The 26492-nt window shown below is 42.2% G+C and overlaps 1 protein-coding gene and 1 non-coding gene across 4 annotated transcripts in view; one reads left to right on the top strand and one right to left on the bottom strand.

The window, feature by feature from the left end:
* helz2a (helicase with zinc finger 2a) overlaps window positions 1-25823 on the top strand; it is a 68199-nt gene extending 42376 nt beyond the window's left edge. For 2 of the 3 annotated variants that reach the window (XM_055652504.1, XM_055652505.1), the window contains 9 exons: window positions 293-451; window positions 2411-2555; window positions 5183-5299; window positions 8597-8789; window positions 11032-11175; window positions 12850-13071; window positions 16201-16354; window positions 18815-18982; window positions 22494-25823. In XM_055652504.1, coding sequence (XP_055508479.1) covers window positions 293-451; window positions 2411-2555; window positions 5183-5299; window positions 8597-8789; window positions 11032-11175; window positions 12850-13071; window positions 16201-16354; window positions 18815-18982; window positions 22494-22600 — 1409 coding nt within the window. In that variant the 3' untranslated portion in view covers window positions 22601-25823. Of the gene's footprint in view, window positions 1-292; window positions 452-2410; window positions 2556-5182; window positions 5300-8596; window positions 8790-11031; window positions 11176-12849; window positions 13485-16200; window positions 16355-18814; window positions 18983-22493 lie in introns of those variants that run through there. The other variant, XM_055652506.1, reaches the window with a different exon arrangement.
* On the bottom strand, window positions 3853-3928 carry trnak-uuu (transfer RNA lysine (anticodon UUU)). The gene has a single exon. It is a non-coding gene; the product is annotated as a tRNA-Lys (tRNA).
* Window positions 25824-26492: the final 669 nt, after the last annotated feature.

The following is a 26492-nucleotide window of genomic DNA, read 5'->3' as shown; positions in this document are numbered from 1 at the left end:
CCAAGATCCCCATCTCAACTAGTCCAACATACCCGTATTCCTCCAAACCTTTCCTATCCATTTCAATCAGTTTTTAACTGAGACTTGATAACATCAGTACTCATTGTGAAATGATCAACTACACCAGTCCCGCCTGCCTGCTTTTGGCCCATATCCCTCTATACCTTTCCTATCTATGCACTTGTCCAAATCCTTATTAATGTAGTGTGTTAATTTCTGAGTTGTGTGTGATGATCCATCCCTATGTTTCTTAATGCAAAGTACATTCACACTGCTAACTATTTTAATATAGGAACAGGGAAAACTATGGTCGGGGTTCATATCGTGTATTGGTTCCATCGAATGAACCAAATGAACAGTGGATGTACTCTGCTAACTGGAACAGAAGGCCAAAAGGGAAAGTGTATACTTTACTGTGGACCTTCCAACAAATCTGTCAATGTTGTTGCTGGTAAAGTGAAATTCATTTATAACTTGGCATTTGGAAAGTAATTGAAAATTGGAGTAAAATACAATGTGTTGGAGGAACTCAGTGGGTTAGGCAGCGTAGAAAGATGTACATCAACATTATAACTTAACAGGACCTGCTAAAGTAAGTGGCAGCTCAGTACTGGGACTAGCCTTGGCTAAGTTTTCTTTATCTAATCACTTAATCAGCTCTCATCCCCTACCCCTCCACATTGTGCTATGCAATTCTCACTCAATCTGACCCACCAAATCCATACTCCCTGAACTACCAGTTGGACTCCTCAACGTGACCTCTGACCTCTCTCCTCTGACCTCTGACCTCTGAGAAACACTATCAACTTCTGAATACCGGCTTCATGATAAACGGTCAATGTTCCCCTCCTTTTCCAGAAGCTGATTTCTCCTCAACACCCTTTAGGGATGTGGTTATTCCCTGAGTATTTTACGCTCATTCTCTAATTAATTTGCACATTTACACTTATTAATGTCATCTTATTAACTTATTAAATTAATACTGACTCACAAATTCAACGAAGACTCGCACGCATACTGACACACGAGTGAATCACATGTGGTCTTGTATAGGTACACACCTAGACACGTGAGATAGTTCACCACCTAATAATTCAAATAGTATTTTACATAATATGAAAAGTAGGGTACTGGCATGAATACTTTTTAAATATGCTCATGTATGAATGCACAAGGCTTGTACACTCTTGCACGCGCACACTCTCTTATGCACACTCGCACACTCACCCACACGCATTCCCACACACTCACCCACACGCATTCCCACACACTCACCTGCACGCATTCCCACACACTCACAAACTCATGCACTCGTAGGCACATTCACACACACACTCACACTCACCCACAAACGTTCTCACACACACTCTTGCACACACACTCTCACACACTGACACTAACACATTCAGACATTCGTACTCTTGCACGCACATTCTCACACATGTTCACACACACTCACTCAGTACTTGCAGTTCATTTGTAGGTTTCATCCAAAGGTACAAAATGGCTATGAAGCCGAGCTTTGAACAATCCATTTAGATCACGATGCCAGCTATTTAATAGTCCCATTCTCCTGCCAGCAGACGTGTAATATTTGTCATGACATCTCAAATGAATATTTAATGCAATTTTTTACTCAAGAAGACGAGGCATTTCAATGTTAATAAACATAATAGTTTTCTGTTTTGAGTGGACATTCAACATCAAGCCCTTACGAGTTACAGATCAAAGGAACTCGTAATTTGTCCCTACCTACACCAGAGAAAAAATGTCCAATGAAATAACACAAAAATTTTATTCTGAAAACCTCAAATCTATTCGAGCCAGATGATCACTTTTAAAATAACCATGAAATCACCTATATGGATTATCTCATTACGTTAAATCTTAACACTTTTGTTTTTAGAAATGCAGCCAATATTAACATAGAGGCAAATGAACCAACCAATATGCCAAATATTTTATCCCATGAACTAAAAATGAATAAATAATTAAAACATCCGATAATCGCTGTCATTAACCATGAAAATTTGGTTACGACATATAAGAACTGTAGGATGACATAATAGCACAGCAGTAGAGTTGTTGCCTTACAGCGTCAGAGGCCCGGGTTTGATCCTGATTACGGGTGCAGTCTGTATGGAGTTTGCACGTTCTCCCTGTGACGATGTGGGTTTTCTCCATGTATTCCCAGTTTCCTCACACGCTCCAAAGACGTACAGATTTGAAGGTTAATTTGCTTGTGTAAATTGTCCCTGGTGTGTAGGGTACTGATAGTGTACGGGGTGGACCTGATTTTTCCACGTTGTATCTCTAAAGTCCAAAAGATCTCATATATATATATATATATATAAGCTTCAACCGTTAATGAAATGAGCTTACAAAATATTTATATCTGTGCTACATACAGAATACCTCCTGAAACTCAGAGCAGAGGTGAGACCACTCCGTGTGTACAGCGAGCAAGTAGAGATGGTGGATTTTCCGTATCCTGGCAGCAACCTGCAGGTCTCCAAGCAATCCGTTAGAGAAACAAAACCAAAACCTGAACTTCGGTGAATATTTCCCTCATAACTTTAATAATTCTTAATTGAACATTGTTGTACAATGGCCTGTTGTTGATCAACGCTGAATAATTATGTGTGTGTTGGACTCAATTCCCTTTATCCTGTTGGTGTACAATACACTGTTGCCCAGCAATGCTTAGCACAAAGCAGATTTATACTCCTGGTCAATCCTGATTGATGCTGGGAATTAATAGCTAAATATTACAGGATTAAATACAATGAGTACTCCAAGCTTACCGTAATTTAAGAAATGAAAATAGATTCTATTTTACATGGATGCTTGATCTCATTAAAGTTGTAACTGATATTATTTTGTGCTATTATAAAGTTAAAAACATACTGGAAATGCTCAATAGTTCAGGCTGCATGAGTGGGAAATGAAACAGAGTTAACATTTCAGGTCTGAGAGTCTTCATCAGAAACGTCTGACTTTGTGCTGCTTTCTCCTCCATTCTATTCTGTTGTGGTTTGTATTCGAGACTTCATAGTATCGAGGTAATTGGGGGGCAAGTTTTATTGTCATATGTCCCAGGTAGAATAATGACATTCTTACTTGCAGCAGCACAACAGAATAATATCATAAACAAATTATGTATATATATTCTATGTATAAATCTGACAATATGCACTTTACCTACAGGTGATTTTTTTTATATTACAAATCTCAAACTGTTTAGTACAGAGGCAAACAAATAAATGATGGTTCTTTGTCCCAAACATTATGGAGGGCATTGTAGATAGACACATGGGCATATGTGTGTGTGTGTGTCACTATATTATGGAGGTCACTGTAAAAGCCTCTTAAATACCACTATTGTATCATCATCCACCACCACCCCAGGCAGTGCATTCCAGGCCACCACCACCCCTTGTGTAAAAAAAACTTGCCCCACACATCTCCATTAAACTTTCACCCTCATACCTTATAGCTGTGCCCTCTAATGTTAGACATTTCCACCCAGGGAGAGATTAGCTTAATTTAGTTTAGTTTGGAGATACAGCGTGGAAACAGGCCCTACGGCCCATCGGGTCTGTGCAGACCAGTGATCCCCGCATATTAACACTATCCTGCACACACTAAGGACAATTTTTTACCTTTACTAAGCCAATTCACCTATACACCGGTACGTCTTTGGAGTGCGGGAGGAAACTGAAGATATTGGAGAAAACCTGCGCTATTACGGGGAGGACGTACAAACTCCGTACAGACAGCACCCGTGGTCGGGATCGAACCCGGGTCTGTAAGGCAGCAACTCTATCGCTGCGCCACTGTGCCGCCCAAAATAACCACCCGACCAGGGACTTGAACCCTGGACCCTCGGATTAAAAGTCTGATGCTCTACCGACTGAGCTATACTGGCCCTATTGTGTTCTGATCTCTTTAGTGATCCTCTCCTTTATTCCTTGGAGTACAGGAGACTTGGTCTCCTATATATCGGTAAGTGCCATGATAAGAAAATAATTGTTCGGTAGGTTTGATTTTCCTGCATAATTGGGTCACTGACAGGTTGACTTGTCTGTGTGATCCCACACAACCAGACTGCATCTTTCATTCGGGGAACCACCCTAAGTATGCCTGCGGGGGATAGCAGTGAAAGGTGTGCTGATTAACTAATCATCGGAGGTATACAAAAATGCTGAAGAAACTCAGCGGGTGCAGCAGCATCTATGGAGCGAAGGAAATGGGCAACGTTTCGGGCTGAGACACTGAAGGGTTTCGGCCTGAAACGTTGCCCATTTCCTTCGCTCCATAGATGCTGCTGCACCCGCTGAGTTTCTCCAGCATTTCTGTGTACCTTCGATTTTCCAGCATCTGCAGTTCCTTCTTAAACACGACTAATCAACGGAATTGGGAAGGAAAGGAAAATACAAGAAATTGTTTCAATTAAAATAGCTGACTTAGCCAGAGGCCACATCCAGTGAATAAGAAAGAGAGCAAGAAAGAAAGAGACAGATTGGGAAAGAAAGCTACAAAGGCAACTGAGCGGCACGGTGGCGCAGCGGTAGAGTTGCTGCCTTACAGCGCCAGAGACCCGGGTTCGGTCTTGACTACGGGTGCTGTCTGTACGGAGTTTGTACGTTCTCCACGTGACCATGTGGGTTGTCTCCATGTGTTTCTCCCACAATCCAAAGACATGCAGGTTTGTAGGTCAATGGCTTTGGTAAAATTGTAAATTGTCCCTAGTGTGTAGGATAGTGCAGGTGTACGGGGATCGCTGGTCGGCGTGGACTCGGTGGGCCGAAGGGCCTGTTTCCATGCTGTATCCCTAAACTAAGCTAATTAAGCTAAGCTAAGTTAAACCAAACTAAACTAAACTCAAGCAGCCCAAATTCAGAAGTTTAGCCACTGATTTTAAATATAGCATTTATGTTTGCTCACTATTGCCAAATTACTTTCTCCCAATAGACTGCATCTTCAGTCCTGGTGTTTGAGGTGTTTGTGCTCTCCTAAACCAAACCTCATGTTTAAGCTTTAATGCTGTAAGTCATTTTGCTGCATTAAGCTCCAGTTGCAATACAGAAGAAGCCTTTGTGAATTAAGAAGTTTCATGTGTGATGACAGTCTCTGTTTCAAGTTACAGTGTAACTGACCCGAGCGCTTTTATTTATTACAGACCAATAACCCTACATTACAGAATCCGAGAGTCAACAAACCCTTATGGGAATGAAATAAGAACTTTCGATGCCAAGTTTAGAAACGGAACAGAAGTGACAGAAGATGAACTGAAACAGTAAGTCAGAAAAAGTAGCTATTACAGAGGTCTGGCTGTATGCTGGACTTTATTGGCAAGTGAGAGGTTTGCAAATGAAAAAGTAATTGTTAATTGCGGAGATAGAAAACTGCATTAACAGCAGTAAAAGGAAAAGATTTCAGAAATGAAATTACAACGGATAGAACTTGGACGTAAAGTTACACATCGCAAAAACAGGCCCTTCAGCCCAACACATTCATGGTTACCATGTTGTATAACCAAGGAGGTCACACTTGCCTGCTCCTGGCCCATATCCATCCAAATCTTTCCTATCCAGCCAGAGGCATATCCAGTGAATATCCATGTACATCTCTAAGTTGTAATTGTACCTGCTGCTACTACTTCTAGTCACATTTTATGCCATATACGCATCAACCTCTGTGTGAAATAGTTGCCCTTCAAGTCTATTAAATCTTTAACTTTTTACCTTATCCTTCCCCTCTCACAAAATCAGGGCGGAGGCATCAGTAGGAGTTGTCAACCATGATCCATTGACATCTTTCTCACTTGTAACTCAATGCAGCTTTAAATCCCAATGCAGGGTCTTGAGTTCAGAAATCCAGGCTAAACTTGCCGTTTGGTCCACAAGTCCACACCGACCATCGATCACCCATTCACGCTAGTTCCGTCTTGTCCCACTTTCTAATTTCTTATCCACTTCCTGCACATGAGGGGCAATCTATAGCAGGCAATTAATCAACAAACCCCGATGTCTTTGGGATATGGGAGAAAACTGGAGCACCCGGAGGAATTCCAGCCGGTCACAGGGAGATCGTGCAAACTCTACACTGACAGCACCAGAGGTCAAGATCGAACCTGGGTCTTTGGCTCGGCGGGTTGGCAGCGCTACCGCTGCGCCACTGTGATGCAAAGATCTGACTGACTGACCTATTACAAGTATGAGATGCAATAGTAATTAAAAAAAAAACCAAATATATAAATAAGTGGTATCAGGACCTGGTAACGGGAGGTAAAATAACAAAAACAGACTTGGTAGGTAGTCCCCTTTCTGCGGAGTTTAATGTTATAATAGAGCGATTGTTTCTATTTTCTCTCTCTTTCTTTTCTAGGGTCTATTTTCTCACTTTACTTCCTTCTCTAACTTCTTTCCTAAGGGGCTTTCTTTTCCCAACACTCTTGCACTGCACGACTCTCTTGCACTTTCTTTACTTTCCTTACTTCTACCTTTTTCTTAAAGCTCAAAAAAAATGAAGCGGTACAAAAAATGTATTAAGATATATGTGTTGTGTCGGATTGTAATTTACCGTACTTCTAATAAAAATAAAATTAAAAAAAAAAAAAAGATCTGACTGAATGGTAGAGCCAGGTTGCAAACTTGTCTTCCAATGCGATTTCTCTCACTCATGGGGCTCCCTCCGCACCCTAACATGACCTGCCACGCTTGCTTTAGTTAGAAGGGTTGGCATGTGTATGTGAGGCGCACCACACCGGCAGCAGGGTGTAACTGTGTTGGACATGCTGCTGAGTCCTGTACAGCTCAATTCTGAAAGCAATTGAACAGGCCAGTCAGTAATTAAGTTCTCAGGATCTTTCCTGCCAGCAGTTCAATGCTAGATGCCAAATGCTCTAACAGATAGTTTGTGTTGCAGCATTATTTCAGGGAAAGTGTGGTGACTTTCAGTATGGTCGGAGTACTTTGTCGGAGTGCTTTTCTGGGCATCTGTCCAATTCCATTCGAACTTTGGCTGGATGGATGGCTGATCCTGTCGATTTTCATCAAATAATTTTATTTAAATTAATTGTTTTAGAAAATGCTTTTGTGTGACACTTTCCAGTATTTGCAAAGTGTTTTGTAGAATTGTTATGCCATAAGTCAGGAGTGTCAACAGAGTGCATTGAATTGAAGGAGACGCAAGGAACTGCAGATGCTGGAATCTTGAGTAAGACACAAAGTGCTGGAGTAATTCTGTGGGTCAGGACAATATAAATAGACAAATGTTGGAGTTAACAGATTCTGGAGCACCCAGAAAGAATGCACGTGGTCACGGGGAGACTCTGTACGGACCGCCCATAGTCAGGGTCGTACCTGGGTCCCTGGCGCTGTAAAGCAGCAACTCTACCGCTGCGCCACCGTGCCCTCTCACATCGTGTTCGACATGAGATTCCATCATCTCATGGCGACTGAACATAGAAACATAGAAAATAGCTGCAGGAGTAGGCCATTCGGCCCTTTGAGCCTGCACCGCCATTCAATATAATCATGGCTGATCATCCAACTCAGTATCTTGTACCTGCCTTCTCTCCATACCCCTTGATCCCTTTAGCCACAAGGGCCACATCTAACTCCCTCTTAAATATAGCCAATGAACTGGCCTCAACTACCTTCTGTGGCAGAGAATTCCAGAGATTCACCACTCTCTGTGTGAAATTTTTTTTCCTCATCTCGGTCCTAAAAGATTTCCCCCTTATCCTTAAAACCATCTTACCCCAACTAGAGAGCTGTCTTGAACTACTACCTAGGTAGACAAAAGTGCTGGAGAAACTCAGCGGGTGCAGCAGCATCTATGGAGCGAAGGAAATAGGCAACGTTTCGTCCCGAAACGTTGCCTATTTCCTTTGCTCCATAGATGTTGCTGCACCCGCTGAGTTTCTCCAGCACTTTTGTCTACCTTCGATTTCCAGCATCTGCAGTTCCTTCTTAAACACTGAACTACCACCTACCTCATTGGAGACCATTGGAGGCTATCTTTGATCTAGCTTTATCCTACATTAAACGTAATTCACTATATTCCCTTGATCATGTATCTGCACGCCATGAATGGCTCGATTGTAACCATGGATTGTCTTTCCACTGACTGGTTATCACACGGAAAAAGCTTTTCATTGCACCTCGGTACATGTGACAATGAAATAAACTAAACTAAAATCTGCAGTTGCTTGTATCTCCAGTGGATTTCTTCAGGAATCTCCCACTCATTTTCCAGTTTTCACTTTTCGAGTTTCACTGGATCTTTGTTTCACTGCCCCCTCCATCGACTACTTTAAGTCGAGGCTAAAAATGTATCTATACTCCCAAGCCTTTCCTGACGTCCACTGAGCGAGGGCTATATGTATATATGTAGGTAGTTTGTTTGTTTGTTTATACTATTCTTATAACAAATGTAAAGCCCTTTGGCCAACGAGAGTTGTTTTTTTAAATGTGCTATATAAATAAATGTGACTTGACTTGACTGAAGTTATGGCAGGTAGTCAGGAGAATCCTGGTACGCTGTGCTGTCAAGTTGGTTTTAACACTCCGTGTTGTCTTTGTTTTAGCTACAAGAAACTGCTTGACGCAGCACGCAAATATGAACTTCAAAATCACGACGTCATCCTTTGCACGTGCGCCACTTCTTCAAGCTACGGTCTACGGAAAATAAGAATGCGTCAGATCTTGGTCGATGAGAGCGCCATGTGCACAGAACCAGAACTGTTAATCCCGATAGTTGCACACAAGTATGCAGACCAGGTAAATGGCCATGATATTGGTATGAAATCTTGCGTGATGATCATTTTCAATTCATTTCTCTGCATTCATCTTTAACTAGGGGAATGAGTTCAACGGTTCTTTTATTATCATGGGTACCAAAGTACAGTGACATTCTTTTTTTGCATACAGTTTAAGACAGAGATAGATGGAGCCTTGATTTGTGCGGGTGTCAGGGGTTATGAGGAGAATGGGATTCGGGGGGAGAGATAGATCAGCCATGATCGAGTGGCTGATCTGGATTTGATGAGCCGAATGGCCTAATTCTGCTCCTATCACTTATGAGCTTATGACCTTCAGTAAAGTTATTACCATATATATGTGCAATCCCCAATACATAATGCATAGAAACAGCCAACTGAGTCCTTACGCGAGAACCGCCAGAAATTTGGCGCCATCTTCGCCGCCCGTTGCAGCCTAAGGGACGAGCAGGGGCCGGGCTTGGCGGCTTCTCTCTACAGGCAGATTCCCGGTTCCGTAGTGGGCAAGCCCGGCTGAGATAGCTGGAAGGTTTTCTGCCGTGGCACTGTGGTCTTCTGGCCGTGGGGATGATTAACTAAGATGATTAACTTAGATTATTAATGCGGATGATTAATTAACACAAATTAATTGTTCAACAAGACCAGCATTTCCCTATTATTAACATACTCGGCCCGTTAAGTCTGCTTCGCCATTCAATCACAGCTGATCTATCTCTCCCTCCTAACCCCATTCTCCTGCCTTCTCCCCATTACCTCTGATACCTGTACTAATCAAGAATCTCTATCTTTGCCTTAAAAATATCCACTGACTTGGCAATGAATTCCACAGATTCACCACCCACTAACTAAAGAAATTCCTCCTCATCTCCTTCTTAAAATAATGTTCTTTAATTCTGAGGCTATGACCTCTAGTCCTAGGCTCTCCCAAGAGTGGAAACATCCTCTCCACACCCATAACTTAATTATAGAGAGGTGACCAATCTAACATTTACGTAAAGCGTCAAGAGAGCTGTGGAATTCTCTGCTGCCGAAGGCACTGGAGGCCAATTCACTGGATGTCTTTAAGAGAGAGTTAGATTTTGCTCTTAGGGCTAACGGAATCAAGGGATATGGGGAGAAAGCAGGAATGGGGTACTGATTTTGGATGATCAACCATTATCATATTGGATGGTGGTGCTAGCTCGAAGGGCCAAATAGCCTACTCCTGCACCTAGTTTCTATGTTTATATGAGTTGGTGGCAGAAGGGTCAGTCTTTCTGTTATCCAGGCACACCATTTGCTATGCCTGGGTATAGGAGATTGACTGGTTGCAATACAGGCAGTTACAGGTTACGTTCTGTGAACCCTTACACAAGTCCAATTTTACACAAGTTACCAACTCTGTGTCTGTTTCCTGACCCAAAATAATCCATTGAGAGTAGTGACCAAGAGTCAATACTGCTGGGCTAAAGCTCGCTGTCTCAGCGGCATCTCCGCAGCTGCTGATAACTCCAAACCTCCTCCCAGCACCTGCGGAGGGAATGTACATCCATGTCCTCCAGAGATATTGGCTGACCCGCTGAGTTACTCCGACACTTTGTGTTTTGCTCAAGCAAGCTTGAAGGTAGACACTAAAAGCTGGTAACTCAGCGGGTCAGGCAGCATCTGTGGAGACAAGTATTTGGTAGCGTTTCGGGTCGAGATCCTTCCTCAGACCTTTCTTCAGTCTGCCTTGTCAATGGGGGACTTTCTGTGGCGGGTGGCCCTCTAGGTAAGCACCACCGCCCTTGCTGGCTTGTTTCCAATGTAAATGAGTGATCGTAAAGTGTTGTGGAAACTACAAACTACCATGATTGCTCTAGAGACGGAGTACAGAATTGTTTACGTAAGTGCGAGTCTACATTAAGGGCCTGTCCCACTTGGGCGTCATTTGCGAGTCACGCAGGTGGAGCGCGAAGATTTTGTCAATCCCAAAATCCTGGGGCGCCGTGCGCAACCACGAGTCACTCTTCATCGCCACGCACCATGCGCGCATCACGACCCGCGTGTCGTGCGTCGTGACTCGTAAATTATGTCGCGTAAATGACGCGCAAACCACGCACAAGTGGGACAGTCCCTTTTGTCGCCTATTATGCAAGTCGGGGAGTGTCTGTAAATGGAACAGTATCGAGCAGAGGGAATATTGTGCCCATATTACCCATTCCATAATTTACATGGAGAAAGCCTACAATTGAATTGTTTATAAAACCATTTTTTTCCTTTAGATTGTTCTTCTGGGAGACCACATGCAACTACGGCCCATCATAAGCAACGAGTTCTGTAGACGGCTCGGCATGGAGAAATCATTATTTGAACGTTATAAGCACCAATTTAATGCAGGATTGCTTCTTGATGTTCAATACCGGATGGTAAGAGTTAATTGCTTAAATGCTGGTGGCAGATGAGTTGTCAATTACTCAATTTCAATGAGCTCATGAATTGAATGTAGATGGTTCATTGATATATTGAAGGTTCTACAGTATAATACACATGGATATGGAATGATAAGGATCATGCATAGACAAAGGAGATTAGTTTAACCTGGCATCATGTTCAACGTGGCCATTGTCGACCAAAGGTCTCTCCCCATGAGAGCCCCGGTTGGTTGAATCAATGAATGCATGCATGAAACTTTATTATTACATGTGCCATGTCACAGTGAAATTATTTGCATTCCATGCATAAAGCGTGCAAAGAGTCACTACATATAGGATGAGGACAAAGTCACAGTGTTCTAAGTAGTCCCAAAGGTGCCTTTTTATTCTCAGCACAACCCCCGCCCCCCCATCCCGCCAGTTCCCTCTTTATTCTCGGTGACCGCCCCTCCCCCACGCTGGCTCCCCCTTTATTCTGCATTGACAACTGACCAGCACCCACTACAGCCCGGTCCTTGGCCACTCACGACTGCTTTCTCTTATGGAAGGCTCAGTGGCGCTTGTCGGGAGCTTCCTCCTGCCTACACCACTCTACGTCCTGGAGTTCCTGCTGTCCTGCTACCCTCCTGCTATTCCTAGCCTCCCCGTAAATGCGGTGGACTCGTTTCCCACACCCTCTTTAAATACACTGCTCCCAAGCACGCTTGAAACTCACCAGGGGCCCACTCTCAAATCCCCTTTAAACTCACATGGGCCCCATTCCTGGATCATTCCTATGAAACAGGAAAGAAACGGGTCTGAAGAAGGGTCTCGACCCGAAACGTTGCCTATTCCTTCTCTCCATAGATGCTGGCTCGCCCGCTGAGTTACTCCAGCATTTTGTGTCTACCTTCGATTTTACCAGCATCTGCAGTTCTTTCTTGCTCATTCCTACCTGGTCTAGCGCTTTATGCTCAGGTACCTCTGAACATCAACAACATTTTTTTTTTCTCACTTTTAAAATATGCTCTGCTTTTGAATATTTTGTATGAAGCTAGATCCTCATGCTTCTCCATATTATATTTCCACATGCCTTGTTCTCGTCATTTATTTATCCTGTTTATGTACCTGGAGCCTCTCCATATCCCCCTCCCCTCACAACTCACTCGTTCATCCAGATAATTAATGGAAAGAGATCAAGAGTTCATTTACAAAGAACTCTTATATTATGTGTAATTTAAAGCATGGCTGAATAAGATTCATATGTTCATAAGCTATAGGATCAGAATTAGGTCATTCGGCCCATCAGGTCTACACCACCATTCAATCATGGGTGATCTATCTCTCCCTCTCAACCCCATTCTCCTGCCTTCTCTCCATAACCCCTGACACCCGTACTAATCGAGAACCAATCAATCTCTGCCTTAAAAATATCCATTGACGGCCGACTGTGGCAATGAATTCCACAGATTCACCACCTGCTGACTAAAGAGATTCCTCCTCATCTCCCATCTAAAGGAAAATCCATTAATACTGAGGCAATGGTCTCTGGTCCTAGACTCTCCAACTAGTGGAAACATCCTCTCCACAAAATAAAGTTTTTTTTTTTTTTTTTTTACCTTATTCGCTGATGTGGAGTATTTTATTATGTTAAAAAAATCTAAATATTTTTATGATTTAATATTTCAGCACGTGGAAATCTGCCAGTTTCCTTCCGAGCAGTTTTATGAAGGGAGATTAAAAACTGATGACAATACTTCACGTCGCCCAAGAAGTGTCCTCTGTCACCCTGGAAAGAACTCTTGCCCGATAATCTTTGGACACGTGGAGGGAAATGAAATTAGTTTGATGGTTTCAACAGAAGAGGGAAATGAGAATTCCAAAGCAAACAAAACAGAGGCGGAAAGAACTGTGAGTAGAATCAATCAGAATTACATTATAAAGGCAATCTGATGGCAAAGAAACATTAGACTGAGAATTTGGAGCCTGCACATGAAACATCAAAAATTATGTTTTTAGGTATTGTTGTCAACTGAATATCTTTCATCCTTGTGTCACCCTATATAGAAGTATATATATGTTGCAATTATAAATATGTTTATTCTTAATAAGTTAATTGTAAGCAAATATATCATATGTAAGTTTAACATATAATCTAAGACAATGGCAAAGAATTATTGGGGTACTGATTTTGGATGATCATATTGAATGGCTCGAATGGCCAACTCCTGCACCTATTTTCTATGTTTCTATGAATCATTCTGTATCTGTATCATAACGTTCTAGCCACCATACTTGGAATGCTGTGGTTCTGGAGCCAGGTACTATCACCACCTTAAAAAAAAAAAAAAGATTTGGACAAATGTATGGATAGGTTGGATTTAGAGGGATATGGGCCAAATGTAGGCAGGTTGTTGGGGAATGTTGGTCGGTGTGGGCAAGTTGAAACGAATGGCCTGTTTCCACGCCGCATGACTCTTTGAAATGAGTGAAATATAAAGCCAGAGGGAGGAATATGTGGAAGAGGATTCTATGGAGGGAGAAATGCCGGGGTGGAGCACAGGATGAGAAAAAAAGAGAAGGGGAGGGGGGGGGGGGAAGGTGTTACTTAAAAATTGAAAAATTCAATGTTCATACCATTGGGTTGCAAGCTACCCAAGCGGAATATGAAGTATAGGAACTGAGAACAGCAGATGATGGTTTATACCAAAGATAGACACAAAATGCTGGAGTAACTCAGAGGGTCAGACTGTATCTCTGGAGAAAAAGGAAGGGCGACTTTTCTGATTGGAACCCTTCTTCAGACTCAATATGAAGTGCTCTTCCACCAGTTTGCAAAACCCCCTTCACAGATGCCGCCTGACCCACCCAGCACTTTGTAATTTACTCAAGATTTACTTAAGATGGGCACAAAATGCTCGGGGCAACTCAGCTGGACAGGCAACATCGCTGGGGAGAAGGAATGGGTGGTGTTTCAGGTCGAGACCCTTCTTCTGACTGTTTAGGGATGGGAAACATAGAACATTTGTTTCATTATATTGTATTGTATTTTAATGACCACACAGCCAGGCTGGTGGAATTTTGGGTTGTGTGCAGGAGTAGGTCATTCGGCCCTTCAAGCCAGCGCCGCCATTCAATGTGATCATGGCTGATCATCCATTCCAGCATCTCTCCAGAGATGCTGCCTGTCCCGCTGAGTTACTCCAGCATTTTGTGTCTATCTTCAGTTTAAACCAGTATCTGCAGTTTCTTCCTACACAACTCATCCATCTTATTGCAATTGCTCTGTGCAGTCCAATAAATGCCAATAAGCTTTGAGATTTAAAATTCTGTGCAATTTAATTTTCTTATGAAATTTGAATTAAGAAAGAATGGCTTTAGGGACTGTAATTATATTACATATTTCATATAATGCAAACGGGTTATGGAGGAAGCTGTCAAAATGACTTAACTGTGATTTTAGGAACATAGAAACATAGCAAATAGGTGCAGGAGACGGTCATTCGGCCCTTCGAGCCAGCACCGCCATTCATTGTGATCATGGCTGATCATCCACAATCAGTAACCCGTGCCTGCCTTCTCCCCATACCCCTCGACTCTACTAGCCCCAAGAGCTCTATCTAGCTCTCTTTTAAATTCATCCAGTGAATTGGCCTGCACTACTGGCAGTTGTACATTGGCCTATCTACTGTGGCAGAGCATTCCACAACTCTCTGGGTGAAAACGTTTTTTTTCTCATCTCAGTTTCAAATGGCCTCAGCTTTATTATTAGACTGTGGCCCCTGGTTCTGGACACCCCCAACATTGGGAACATTTTTCCTGCATCTAGCTGGTCCAGTCCTTTTCTAATGTTATATGTTTCTATAAGATCCCCCTCATCCTTCTAAATTCCAGTGAATACAATCCCAACCTTTCCAATCTTTCCTCATATGACAGTCCCGCCATCCCGGGGATTAACCCCCTAAACATACGCTGCACTCCCTCAATAGCAAGGATGTCCTTCCTCAAATTGGGAGACCAAAACTGCACACAATACTCCAGATGTGATCTCACCAGGGCCCTGTACAACTGCAGAAGGACTTATTTACTCCTATATACTCAAATCCTCTCGTTATGAAGGCCAGCATGCCATTAGCATGGTGCAAAAGTAATGAAGACATGGAATTGTGATTCATTTTAATGCTGCACACATATAAAGGATGCATATTTATAAATATTAATCTTAGTATTTAGTACTTCAACTTCAATGCCGTCTGAAATAAAGCATATATTTTTATTTTGTGCAAGTGTCTCCAATAATATGGACTGAAGGAAGCGTCTGCCACATGCCCCGGCAATCCCTCTCACTCCATCCCTCCCCCACCCATCGCACCAGCTTCTCGTTTTCACCCAACAAACATCTAACAATGGCTTGTTTCCTTTATCATCGTTACTTTTTTGCATATCTTTCATTCATTGTTCTTTATCTCTCTACATCATCGCCCATATCTCTCGCCTTATAGAAACGTATAACATTCTTAGAGGATTGGACAGGGTAGATGCAGGAAACATGTTCCCAATGTTGGGGGAGTCCAGAACCAGGGGGTCACAGTTTAAGAATAAGGGGTAAGGCCATTTAGGACTGAGATGAGGAAAAACATTTTCATCCAGAAAGATGTGAATCTGTGGAATTCTCTGCCACAGAAGGCAGTGGAGGCCAATTCACTGGATGTTTTCAAGAGAGAGTTAGGGCTAACGGAATCAACGGATATGGGGAGAAAGCATGAACAGGGTACTGATTCTGGGTGAACAGCCATGATCATATTGAATGGCGGTGCTGGCTCGAAGGGCTGAATGGCCTACTCCTGCATCTATTTTCTATGTTTCTATGTTTCCCTTATCCCTAACCAGTCTGAGTGAAGAAGGTTCGCGACCCAAAAACGTCACCCATTCCTTCTCTCCGGAGATGTTGCTTGTCCCGCTGAGTTACTCCAGCTTTTTATGCCTATCTGCACGTCACTGATATATTCTCACTGTTTCTCTTTTCTACCTGTTGACTAGGTGAGCATTGTGAGGCAGTTAATGAATCACAAAATCAATCCAAAGGATATTGCAGTTTTGACGCCCTACAATGCCCAGGTGCTGGAGATAAACAAACTGCTCAAGGCCAAAGGAATCACAGAGGTCACTGTTTGCACCATCGTAAAAAGCCAAGGTACGTGTGCATCAGCTTTGTGACTGCATGAATGATACTTCATTGACATTCTTTGGCATAAATAAATGGCAATCATGCCACTTGCTTCACAATATATTCTTTCTGTAGCTTATGTTCAAGAAAGAACTGCAGATGCTGGAAAAATTAAAGGTGGACAAAAATGCTGGAGGAACTCAGCGGGTGAGGCAGCATCTATGGAGAGAAGGAATAGGCGAAGTGTCGAAGACCCGAAATGTCGCCGATTCCTTCTCTCCATAGATGCTGCCTCACCCGCTGAGTTCCTCCAGCATTTCTGTCCACTTTCTGTAGCTTATCTCCAGTTGTGATCTGTCTCTGTCATGTTATGCCCCTGTCCCACTTAGGAAACCTGAACGGAAACCTCTGGAGACTTTGCGCCCCACCCAAGGTTTCCGTGCGGTTCCTGGAGGTTTTTGTCAGTCTCCCTACCTGCTTCCACTACCTGCAACCTCCGGCAATCACCTGCAACCTCCGGGAACCGCACGGAAACCGTGGGTGGGGTGCAAAGTCTCCAGGGGTTTCCGTTCAGGTTTCCTAAGTGGGACAGGGGCATTACTGTCTACCTGTTTATGCATTGAGTAGTAGAATGCATAAGCAGGTAGATAATATAGTGGGAGTCTAGCACCATGTGTCGCTAGTGCCTGCTGCTTGCTGGACGCAGTACATTGCAGCTGGAACAGGTGCTGGTTGTCATGTAATAAGTTATTCTAACCAGGGAATGTATAAAATGTGCAATGTGGGCGAGAGGGGGCTACAGTTTGTTCAGTTGGTACATGAGAGTCAAATTAACGATGTTTAATTGCCATGTGCACTGATAATGTGGAAAGCATTTTATCGGGTCACAACACAGCATGGTTTATTTCACTGCACATCTCGTATGTGTATGTGACAAATAAACTTGACTTGACTTGAACAGCTCCATCCAAGACCGCAAGTAATTGCAGCAAAATTGTGGACGCAGCCCAGACCTTCACACAAACCGACCCCCTTTCCATTGACTCCATTTACACCTGACGCTGCACTGGCCAGGCCAGCAACATCAATCAAGGACGAGTCGCACCCTGGCCACTCCCTCTTCTCCCCTCTCCCATCAGGCAAGAGGTACAGAAGTGTGAAAACGCACACCTCCAGATTCAGGGACTGTTTCTTGTTGGTTCAGGCAACTGAACTATCCTACCAACAACAAGAGAGCAGTCTTGAGCTACTATTTATCTCATTGGAGACCCTCGGTCTATCTTTGATCTGACTTTACTGGACATGATCTTGCACTAAACGTTATTCACGTTATTACATTTATTGTGTATCTTTACTCTGTGGACGGCTCGATTGTAATCATGTATTGTCTTTCTGCTGTCTGGTTTGCACACAACAAAAGCCTTCATTGTACCTGATAACACGTGACAATAAAATAAACTAAACAATAAAACCCCTACTTGCAGCAGCATAACAGGCCTGTAAATGCAATACTCAGAGGTAACATAATAAACCAAAAAAATCAATAAATTAAAAAAAAAACAATATTAGTGCAAAAGGACTGGTCCTTAGTGCAACCAAGACATTTCATAATCCTTAGTTCTTCTTCTTGCGTTTGGGGCAGCAGAAGTCCACAGCAGGGTGATGCCATCCGGTTCGATATCTGGAAGTGCCAGCGGTTGGCACCAAGCTGCGGCGCTGCCGCTGTCTCTGTTTGTTGTCGTTCGCCAGACGGGATCCGTTGACAGGGTTCACCACGGGAAGGTCAACAACATGAGCCCCATAGTTTAGTTAGTGTTTGTGGTGTTCAAGAGCTTGATGGTTGTTGGAAAGAAGCTGTTCTTGAGCCTGGAGGTCTGAAGAAGGGTACAACCCAAAACATCACCTATCTATGTTATCCAGAGATGCTGCCTGACCCCACTGAGTTACTCCAACATTTTGTGCCCTTTGTTTGTAAACCAGCATCTGCAGTTTCATGCTTCTACCAATGCCAGTATATTCGGTTCCATGGCTGGGAGAAGTGATAGAAAGGTGAAACTCCATATCAATTCCATCACTACTTGATTTCAATTACTTGATTAACATTCTTGCAGGTTAACAATGTTTCACAATATCTTCTGCTGGTATGGAATTATTAATTCGAAATGGTGAAAGTAAAACAAAACCAGCTGAAGTTGGGCTACAATGTGTGTGCATTAGCTGGTTTACACCAAAGATAGACATAAAATGCTGGAGTAACTCAGCAGGTCAGGCAGTATCTCTGAAGAAAAGGAATAGGTGACTTTTCGGGTCGGGACTTTCTTCAGAGTCTGAAGAGGGGTACCAACCCAACATGTCAGTTATCCTTTCTCTCCAGAGATGCTGCCTGAAATGCTGAGTTACTCCAGCTGGAGAAATGTTTTGAGCAGTCAGCACTATTTGACACCATAATATCCTGAATGATCATCGATGTTCTCTTCACATTAACAGGAAGCGAATGGCGTTATGTTATCTTCTCTGTTGTTCGTTCTCTTCCAATGAAAGACATTGAACCACAACCTTCAAAATCCTGGCTGAAGAAATACCTGGGTTTTACCATTGACCCAAACCAAGTGAATGTTGCACTAACAAGAGCCAAGGAAGGCCTCTGTATCTTTGGTGAGTTATATCTCATTTTGTATTTCTGGAGAAGGGTTCGATAAACTTTTTCCTCATGTTTGGTCTTTTGCGCACAAGTTAAACTTGCAAGTCCAAGGCAAATGTAGGAGATGGAGATAAATCTGCTGATGATTCAGGACCTATTTTTACTCATGGACTTTATTTAACATGTAATGTAACAAATAGATACAGGTGGCACAGTGGTAGAGTTGCTGCCTCACAGCGCAAGAGACCCGGGTTCGATCCTGACCTTGAGTGCCGGCTGTACAAAGTTTGAATGTTTTTCCCGTGGCCACATGGGTTTCCTCCCACATTCCAAATCTTGGAATTGGCTTCTGCAAATTGTTCCTAGTGAACAAGATAGAACTAGTGTACAGGTGATTGTTGGTCGGTGTGGACTTGATGGGCACCAGGGCCCAATTCCACGATGTATCTCTAAACTAAATGTGGTAGTAAGCCTCACACACTGATCACTCACTGGGAAATTACATTTTCTTGTGGGTTCTCTGCTCAGTTCCTTATGACAGTCTTATATGGATTGTTCTTAATTTTGCTGGAAACCCACACACGGGTCTATGCCTACTCAATCAGAAGTTTTCATAATTTTCTGGCCCTCTAATAAGGGCCCTCTATATTTCTGAGAGAAAATTGATACAAGCATTTCACCCGTTTCTGATAGGTATTGAATTGGCTACTTTGGTGTTACCCAAAGATATAGGCAATTGAAATATTTTGTTTGGTGATCAGGTACGATATTGTCTGTAGCTTGTACATTTTACATAAATCAGTGGAAATCTGTGGGGGAGATCCATTTCGAAGGGAAATCTATAAATGGCAAAGAAACAACATTTAGTGTAGACTCTACATTTTCTTTGTAATGCACCTTAAAGATATGCAGTCTGAGACAAAGGGAGGATGGTAAATTGATCGCTAGATTTGTATTATCACTAAATAACAGTATTTCCCTAGATGTAATGTTCACCATGTTTAGAGCAAACCCGACTAAAATTCACACTAGAATCTGGTCACGGAAACAATCACGTCTATTTAGTATGTTTAAGAAGGATCTGCAGATGCTGGAAAAATCGAAAGTAGACAAAGAATGCTGGAGGAACTCAGCGGATGAGGCAGCATCTATAGAGAAAAGGAGTATGCGACGTTTCGGGTTGAGATCCTTCTTCAGAATGATGTCATGGGGGGGGGGGGAAAGAAAGGAAGGTGGAGACAGTAGGCTAGGCGGGAGAGCAGGGAAGGGGGAGGGGAAGGAGGGAGAAAGCAAGGACTACCTGAAATTAGAGAAGTCAATGTTCATAATGCTGGCCACCTTCTCTACAGCGGCAAGACTAAGCGTAAGCTCGGCGACCACTTCGCCCAACACCTCCGCTCAGTCCGTACAAACCAATCTGATCTCCCGGATGCCCAGTGCTTCAACTCCCCCTCCCATTCTGTATCTGTCCTGGGCCCCCTCCATTGCCAGAGTGAGGTCCAGCGCAAATTGGAGGAACAACAGCTCATATTTCGCTTGGGCAGTTTACACCCCAGCGGTATAAACATTGACCTCTAATTTTCTCCCTCCTTCCCCTTCCCTGCTCCCCCACAGCCTACTGTCTCCATCTTTTCCTTTCTTTTTCCTGCCCCCGCCGACATCAGTCTGAAGAAGGGTCGCGACCCTAAACATCGCCTACTCCTTTTCTCCATAGATGCTGACTCACCTGCTGAGTTTCTCCAGCATTTTTTGTCTAGGTCTATTTAGTAGGTACCTAGTGCCATCTAAAGGGAAAAATAGGTTTTGCACAAAAGAAACATTAAAAAATGTTGGCTGATTTTGTTCATTAATGGCAAACATTAAGTCGGCCGATATGCAAATGAGTTAAGACCGTCTACCAGGGACTAGTTTAGTTTAGATACAGTAGAGATACAGCGCGGAAACGGGCCCTTCGGCCCACCGTGTCCACGCCATCCAGCGATCCCCGCACATTATCCTTATCCTGCATATATTAGGGATAATTTACATTTATACCAAGCAAATTAGCCTACAAACCTGTACGCCTTTGGAGTGTGGGAGGGAATCGAAGATCACAGAGAAAACCCATGCGGTCACGAGGTGAACTCGAGTGCAAACTCCATACAGACAGCGCCTGTAGTCAGGATTGAACCCGGGTGTCTGGCGCTGTAAGGTAGTAGCTCTACAGCCGTGTCACCCTGCCGCTCTACATTAGCATTGGTGCAGAATTAGGCCATTCGGCCCATTGAGTCTGCTCCGCCATTTGATAATGACGGACCTGTTTTTACCTCTCAACCCCATTCTCCGGCCTTCTCCCCGTAACCTGTGATGTGTTATTAATCCAGAACCTATCATTCACCGCTTTAAAAACACCCAATGACTTGGCCTCCACCGCCATCTGTGGCAACAAATTCTGCAGATTCCCCAAGCTCTGGCTAAAGAAATTCCTCCTCACCTCCATTCTAAAGGGCCTGTCCCACTTGGTTAATTTTTTATTGGCGACTGCCGGCATCATTGACTGACGTATCACGTCACCGAAAAATTAGCGGCGTGCCGCGGCGTGATGACGTATTGACGCGCGGTGTTTTTTCAAGTGTCGCAACATTTTTTTTTGTCGCCGCTGGATTTTGAAATGTTCAAAATCTTTTGGCGACACTGATATGATGCTGGCAGTTGTCGAATAAAATCGCTAAGTGTGACAGGCCCTAAAAGGTATGTCCTTTTATTCTGAGGCTGTGCCCTCTGGTCCTGGGCTCTCCCACCAGTGGAAACTAATGTGCCACTAATCTGCTCTCTCCAGCCAATTGTATTTACAGTAGAGTGAGATAAATATCAGAATTGTAGGTTTAAGTGCTCTTTCAGCTCCCATGAAATAATTTAGGTGGTATCTGCCTCTCATTACGTATTTACCACACCTTTGCAATTTCGCGGAGAGGAGGGGGAGGGGAGAGAGGAGGGGGAGGAAGAAGTGGAGGAGGAGGGAGGGGGGAGAGAGGGGGGGGGGGGAGAGAGAAGGGGAGGGAAGGGGGGGGGGAAGAGGGGTGGGGGGGTATATGCGATAGTGGCATTTAAGATGCTTTTAACAATCTTCTTTTACCTTAGCAACTATTCCTAGTTTTCTACCCTCACCCACACTGGGACAGCTATGTCATAGAGTGATACAGTGTGGAAACAAGCCCAACTTGCCCTCACTGGCCAACATGTCCCTCCTGCCCTCGTTTGGTTCATATTCCTCCAAACGTGTCCAATCCATTTACCTGTCTGACTGTTTCTTAAATGTTGGTAAAGTCCCAGCCTCAACTACCTCATTTAGCAGCTTGTTCCATACACCTACCACCCTTTGTGTGAAAACAAGAACCCTCAGATTCCTATTAAATCTTTTCCCCTTCACCTTAAACCGATGTCCTCTGGTCCTCGATTCAGCCACTCTGGGCAAGAGACTCTGTGTATCCACCTGATCTATTCCTCTCATGACGAATACTTACGGAATCTTTTCATGCCATTTAGGAAATGAGCATTTACTGAGCACCAGTCTTCTCTGGAAAGGGCTGCTGGCACATTATCGGAGGAAGAACAGTTTGGTGAAGGCAGAAGACATTGATGTGAAGAGGTAGGGGAGACTGACAAAAACCTCCGGGAACGGCACGGAAACCTTGGGTGGGGCGCAAAGTCTCCAGAGGTTTCCGTTCTGGTTTCCTGTGGGACAGGGGCATTAAGGTCACAAATGACAGATACCCATCTAGAAAATCTGTTGAAACTGCGTACCTCCATGTTGCAACCAAATATTCAAATGCTTTCTCACAAAAAGCAGTCACAACAAAGTCATTAAAAGGTTAATTAACTTTAGAATTAACAATTTATTTTCATTTCTTGTAGTACATAGTAATTAGATTTTTACAAAGTAATGTACATTTTGAAGTATATCCACGTTTCGTGGATGCGGCCTTGTTAGAATACATCTAACTTAATGCGGCAGTCCAACATGAAAAAGTTCCCCACCCCTGGTCTACCTTCTCTGCCTTAACAATATCCATTGACTTGGCCTCCAGATTCACAGATCCTTCACCCTTTGACTAAAGACATTCCTCCTCATCTCCTTCCTAAAGGAACATGAATGTGTTTATTGCAGACTTACAACATTTTATAATTCAAATGCAAATTTATAAACAAAACATAATTTAGATGTAAAAAGTAAATTGTATATTGTGAAACAATTTTTAAAATTCAGAAGCATATTCAGCACATTTTGCTTTGATTTTAATGTGATCTCCAATGTTTGAACAGAATGACAATGTTCCTAGATTTTTTTTTTAATGTGTTCACACTTATATGTGCAAATAAAATGTGTGATGATTAGAAATTAAGTATATTTTAACTAGGTCTGGTTAATAACATTTTTCTTTTTAATCTTTTAAAGAATGTAATTTCTACTTAAGGATGTAAGATTATATTTTTCAAATGAAATTGATCATCTTTCCTTACACATTTTACTTTCATTGTATCATGTGCATTTTCGGTTCGTTAGTAACATTCCAATTTGACACGATATGGTTTATGACTATCATTAGAAGTGTAATAATTAGTACTGGTTTAAAATAAAACCACATGATCACGTTCTGAGATGTGGGATACGAGACAGTGGATGTGCTGATTGAGTACCTAATGGTGTAAGAATTTTCTTCTGTAAATCCCGATCTGGTGATATAATATTACAATAATGACCTTAGACTACAAGAGATGTTCAAACAACAAAGTGGCCCTTGGAAATGTTCAAAATCGTCAGTAGGTTTGACAGCATATATGTTGACATTCATCAAAGCTACAAAATAACATTAGCTTTGATAATAATAATAATAATAATATTTTATTGTCATTGCACAGAGGTACAACAAGATTTGGTATGCAGCTTCCATCCGATGTAATAATTTAATTAGATCTTAATCTTAATCAGATCTTATGAACATTAACCCTAAATTAGTTGTCATTTAAGTTAACAGAATTGGCACCTGTTCCGCTAGGTTTTTTCCAGTATTTTTTGCTTCCACTCCAAATTTCCATTAATGTTGCACTTTAATTTTCATTATGTAGCTATAGAAATAATTATTAATCTGTAAAAACTACTGACAAATGTCTAGTTCATCCGTTCATCCGACCTTTTCTCCATTCCAAGCCATTCCTTTTGCCCAGAGAAATGTCAGAAATTTGTAACTATTCACGATTTAATGCATTTGTCTATACATGTAAATAGTGATCATTTTTCTTTCCCTATTAATTGACATCTGAGACCTCATCTTACATTTGAAAAAGGCTAGATGGATAATTCTTTGGACAAAATCATGAATTCTTAAAGCTTTCCGTTGAACTAACATGTATAATGAAACATTCTCTATAAACATGTATAATCAAACATTGTCAGTAATGGATAACACACACTCTCCATCTAAATGTACTCAACATAATACAATATTAACACAACTTTCAACTCAACACACATTCAAGGGCAGCACAGTGGTAGAGCTGCTGCTTTACAGATCAGGTTTGATCCTGACCTCGGGTGCTCCATGTGTGGAGTTTGCATGTTCCCCCTGTGACTGTGTGGGTGACTTCTCCACGCTAGAGACAATTTACAGAGGGTGAATTAACCTACGAACCCACATGTCATTGGCATGTGTGGAGGAAACCAGAGCACACAGTGGAAGCCATGTGGTCACAGGGAGAACGTGCAAACTCCACGAAGACAGAACCCACAGTCCGGTTCGAACCCGGGTCCCTGATGCCAAGAAGCAGCAGCTCTACCTGTGCGCCACAGTGCCGCCCTTGTTAACCCATTTGATTTAAGTTTAAAATGTTAACCTATTTAATTTAAATTTAAATGTTTAGTCAAATGCAATAATTTTGTGACTTTGCATTTTTTAATCACAATTACAGTTAACAGCCTACCTTTAGTTGTGAATTATTCACAACCTCCTGACTTTGTAGTCCATTGAACGAGCTGAACATTAGAATGAAGGAATCAGAAAAAAAAAACGCTTTGGTTATTCCATAAGCCAAGTCTTGTTTTAGGACCAAAGTTTATCATTATTCTTTCATACCACAAACACAAATACACAATCAACATTTGGTTCTAACCTCTTTGTTACGATAATTGATACAGTGATCATGTCCTAGCTAGAGGTGTGAACGTGAAGGCAGTCTAAATTCAAATCATTCTCTACATTTTTAAAACTCAGATCATCCGTGTCTGTTCTAGATTTCTCCCGAATGCCTCTCCGTAATTGACTAAGCACTTTAAAAACATGATACAATAAAAGGATCCCAGACTTGCCTTTGCTTTGCTTTGGAGATTTTACTGAGTGTTGGCTTGTTCTGTTCCAAACTATACTGCGCACTGAGCAAAAAGAGTTTATTTTTAAATGCAAATATAATCTATTGAGATTTAAAACAAAAGGGTTAAGTGCATTATGGTTATCTGAGACCAAAATATATTGTATGTTAAGTTTTATGTTTCTTTAGTAATGTTTTAAAAGTGCCTATTGAGTGAAAAAATATATTGTCTATCCAACCTATATTTTATGAATTGTTGTAATTTGAAGGTGTTTTTATTTTGTTATTCATAATTTGTTAAAATAAATTGTGATATAAATGTATGCTTTGTATGTAAAGAAATATTGTTTAAACATTGCTGCAATATCCAATCCTGCAAGAATATCATTTTAAGTCTTAGTAAATATTTTGCAGATTTTCATATTATAATTTCAATGTAATTCTTTGTTATTGTATTCCTCTATATTTTACTTAAAATGTAATAATAATAGAAACAATGTTTTATTCAAAGCATATTCTTGCTAAACTTAAATCAGTTTTTTTTTTTGTAAACATGTAATAAAGAATAAATTCAGGAAGGTGGATTCAGATGTAATTCTTTTACACATTGCAGTGCCTCCTTTCATCTTATCTTGCTGTATTTATGTTTAAAAAATCTATTATTCAAAATTTACCTGTGATTGACTCCACAATAAGATGAATAAATGTAAAAACCTCACAATGATGGAGAAAGTTGATCATGGAGATTTGAGTAGTAGATAGACACAACAAGCTGGAGTAACTCAGCGGGTCAGGCAGCATCTGTGGAGAGAAGGAATAGGTGACATTTCGGGTCGAGACCATTCTTCAGAAGGGACTTGACCTGAAACGGCACCCATTTCTTCTCTCCAGAGAGGCTGTCTGACCCGCTGAGCTACTCCAGCTTTTTGTGTCTACTGTTTAAACCAACATCTGCAGTTCCTTCCTACACAGAGAGTAGTAGACGATGGGGGGGGGGGGGGGTTTCAGTCTGAGTTACTCAGTCTGAGTTACTCCAGCATTTTGTGTATTCAAGACACAAGGACGCTGGTTTAAACCGAAGATAGACTCAAAATGCTGGAGTAACTCAGTGGCCAGGCAGCATCAATGGAGAGAAAGAATGGGTGATGTTTGGGTCGAGACCTTATTACTGGACATTAACTC

Source organism: Leucoraja erinacea, chromosome 21 (assembly GCF_028641065.1).
Source record: "Leucoraja erinacea ecotype New England chromosome 21, Leri_hhj_1, whole genome shotgun sequence".
In the NCBI taxonomy this organism is placed as follows: domain Eukaryota; kingdom Metazoa; phylum Chordata; class Chondrichthyes; order Rajiformes; family Rajidae; genus Leucoraja; species Leucoraja erinaceus.
The sequence above is the reverse complement of the archived record's forward strand: the minus strand, read 5'-3'. Positions and strand labels throughout refer to the sequence as shown.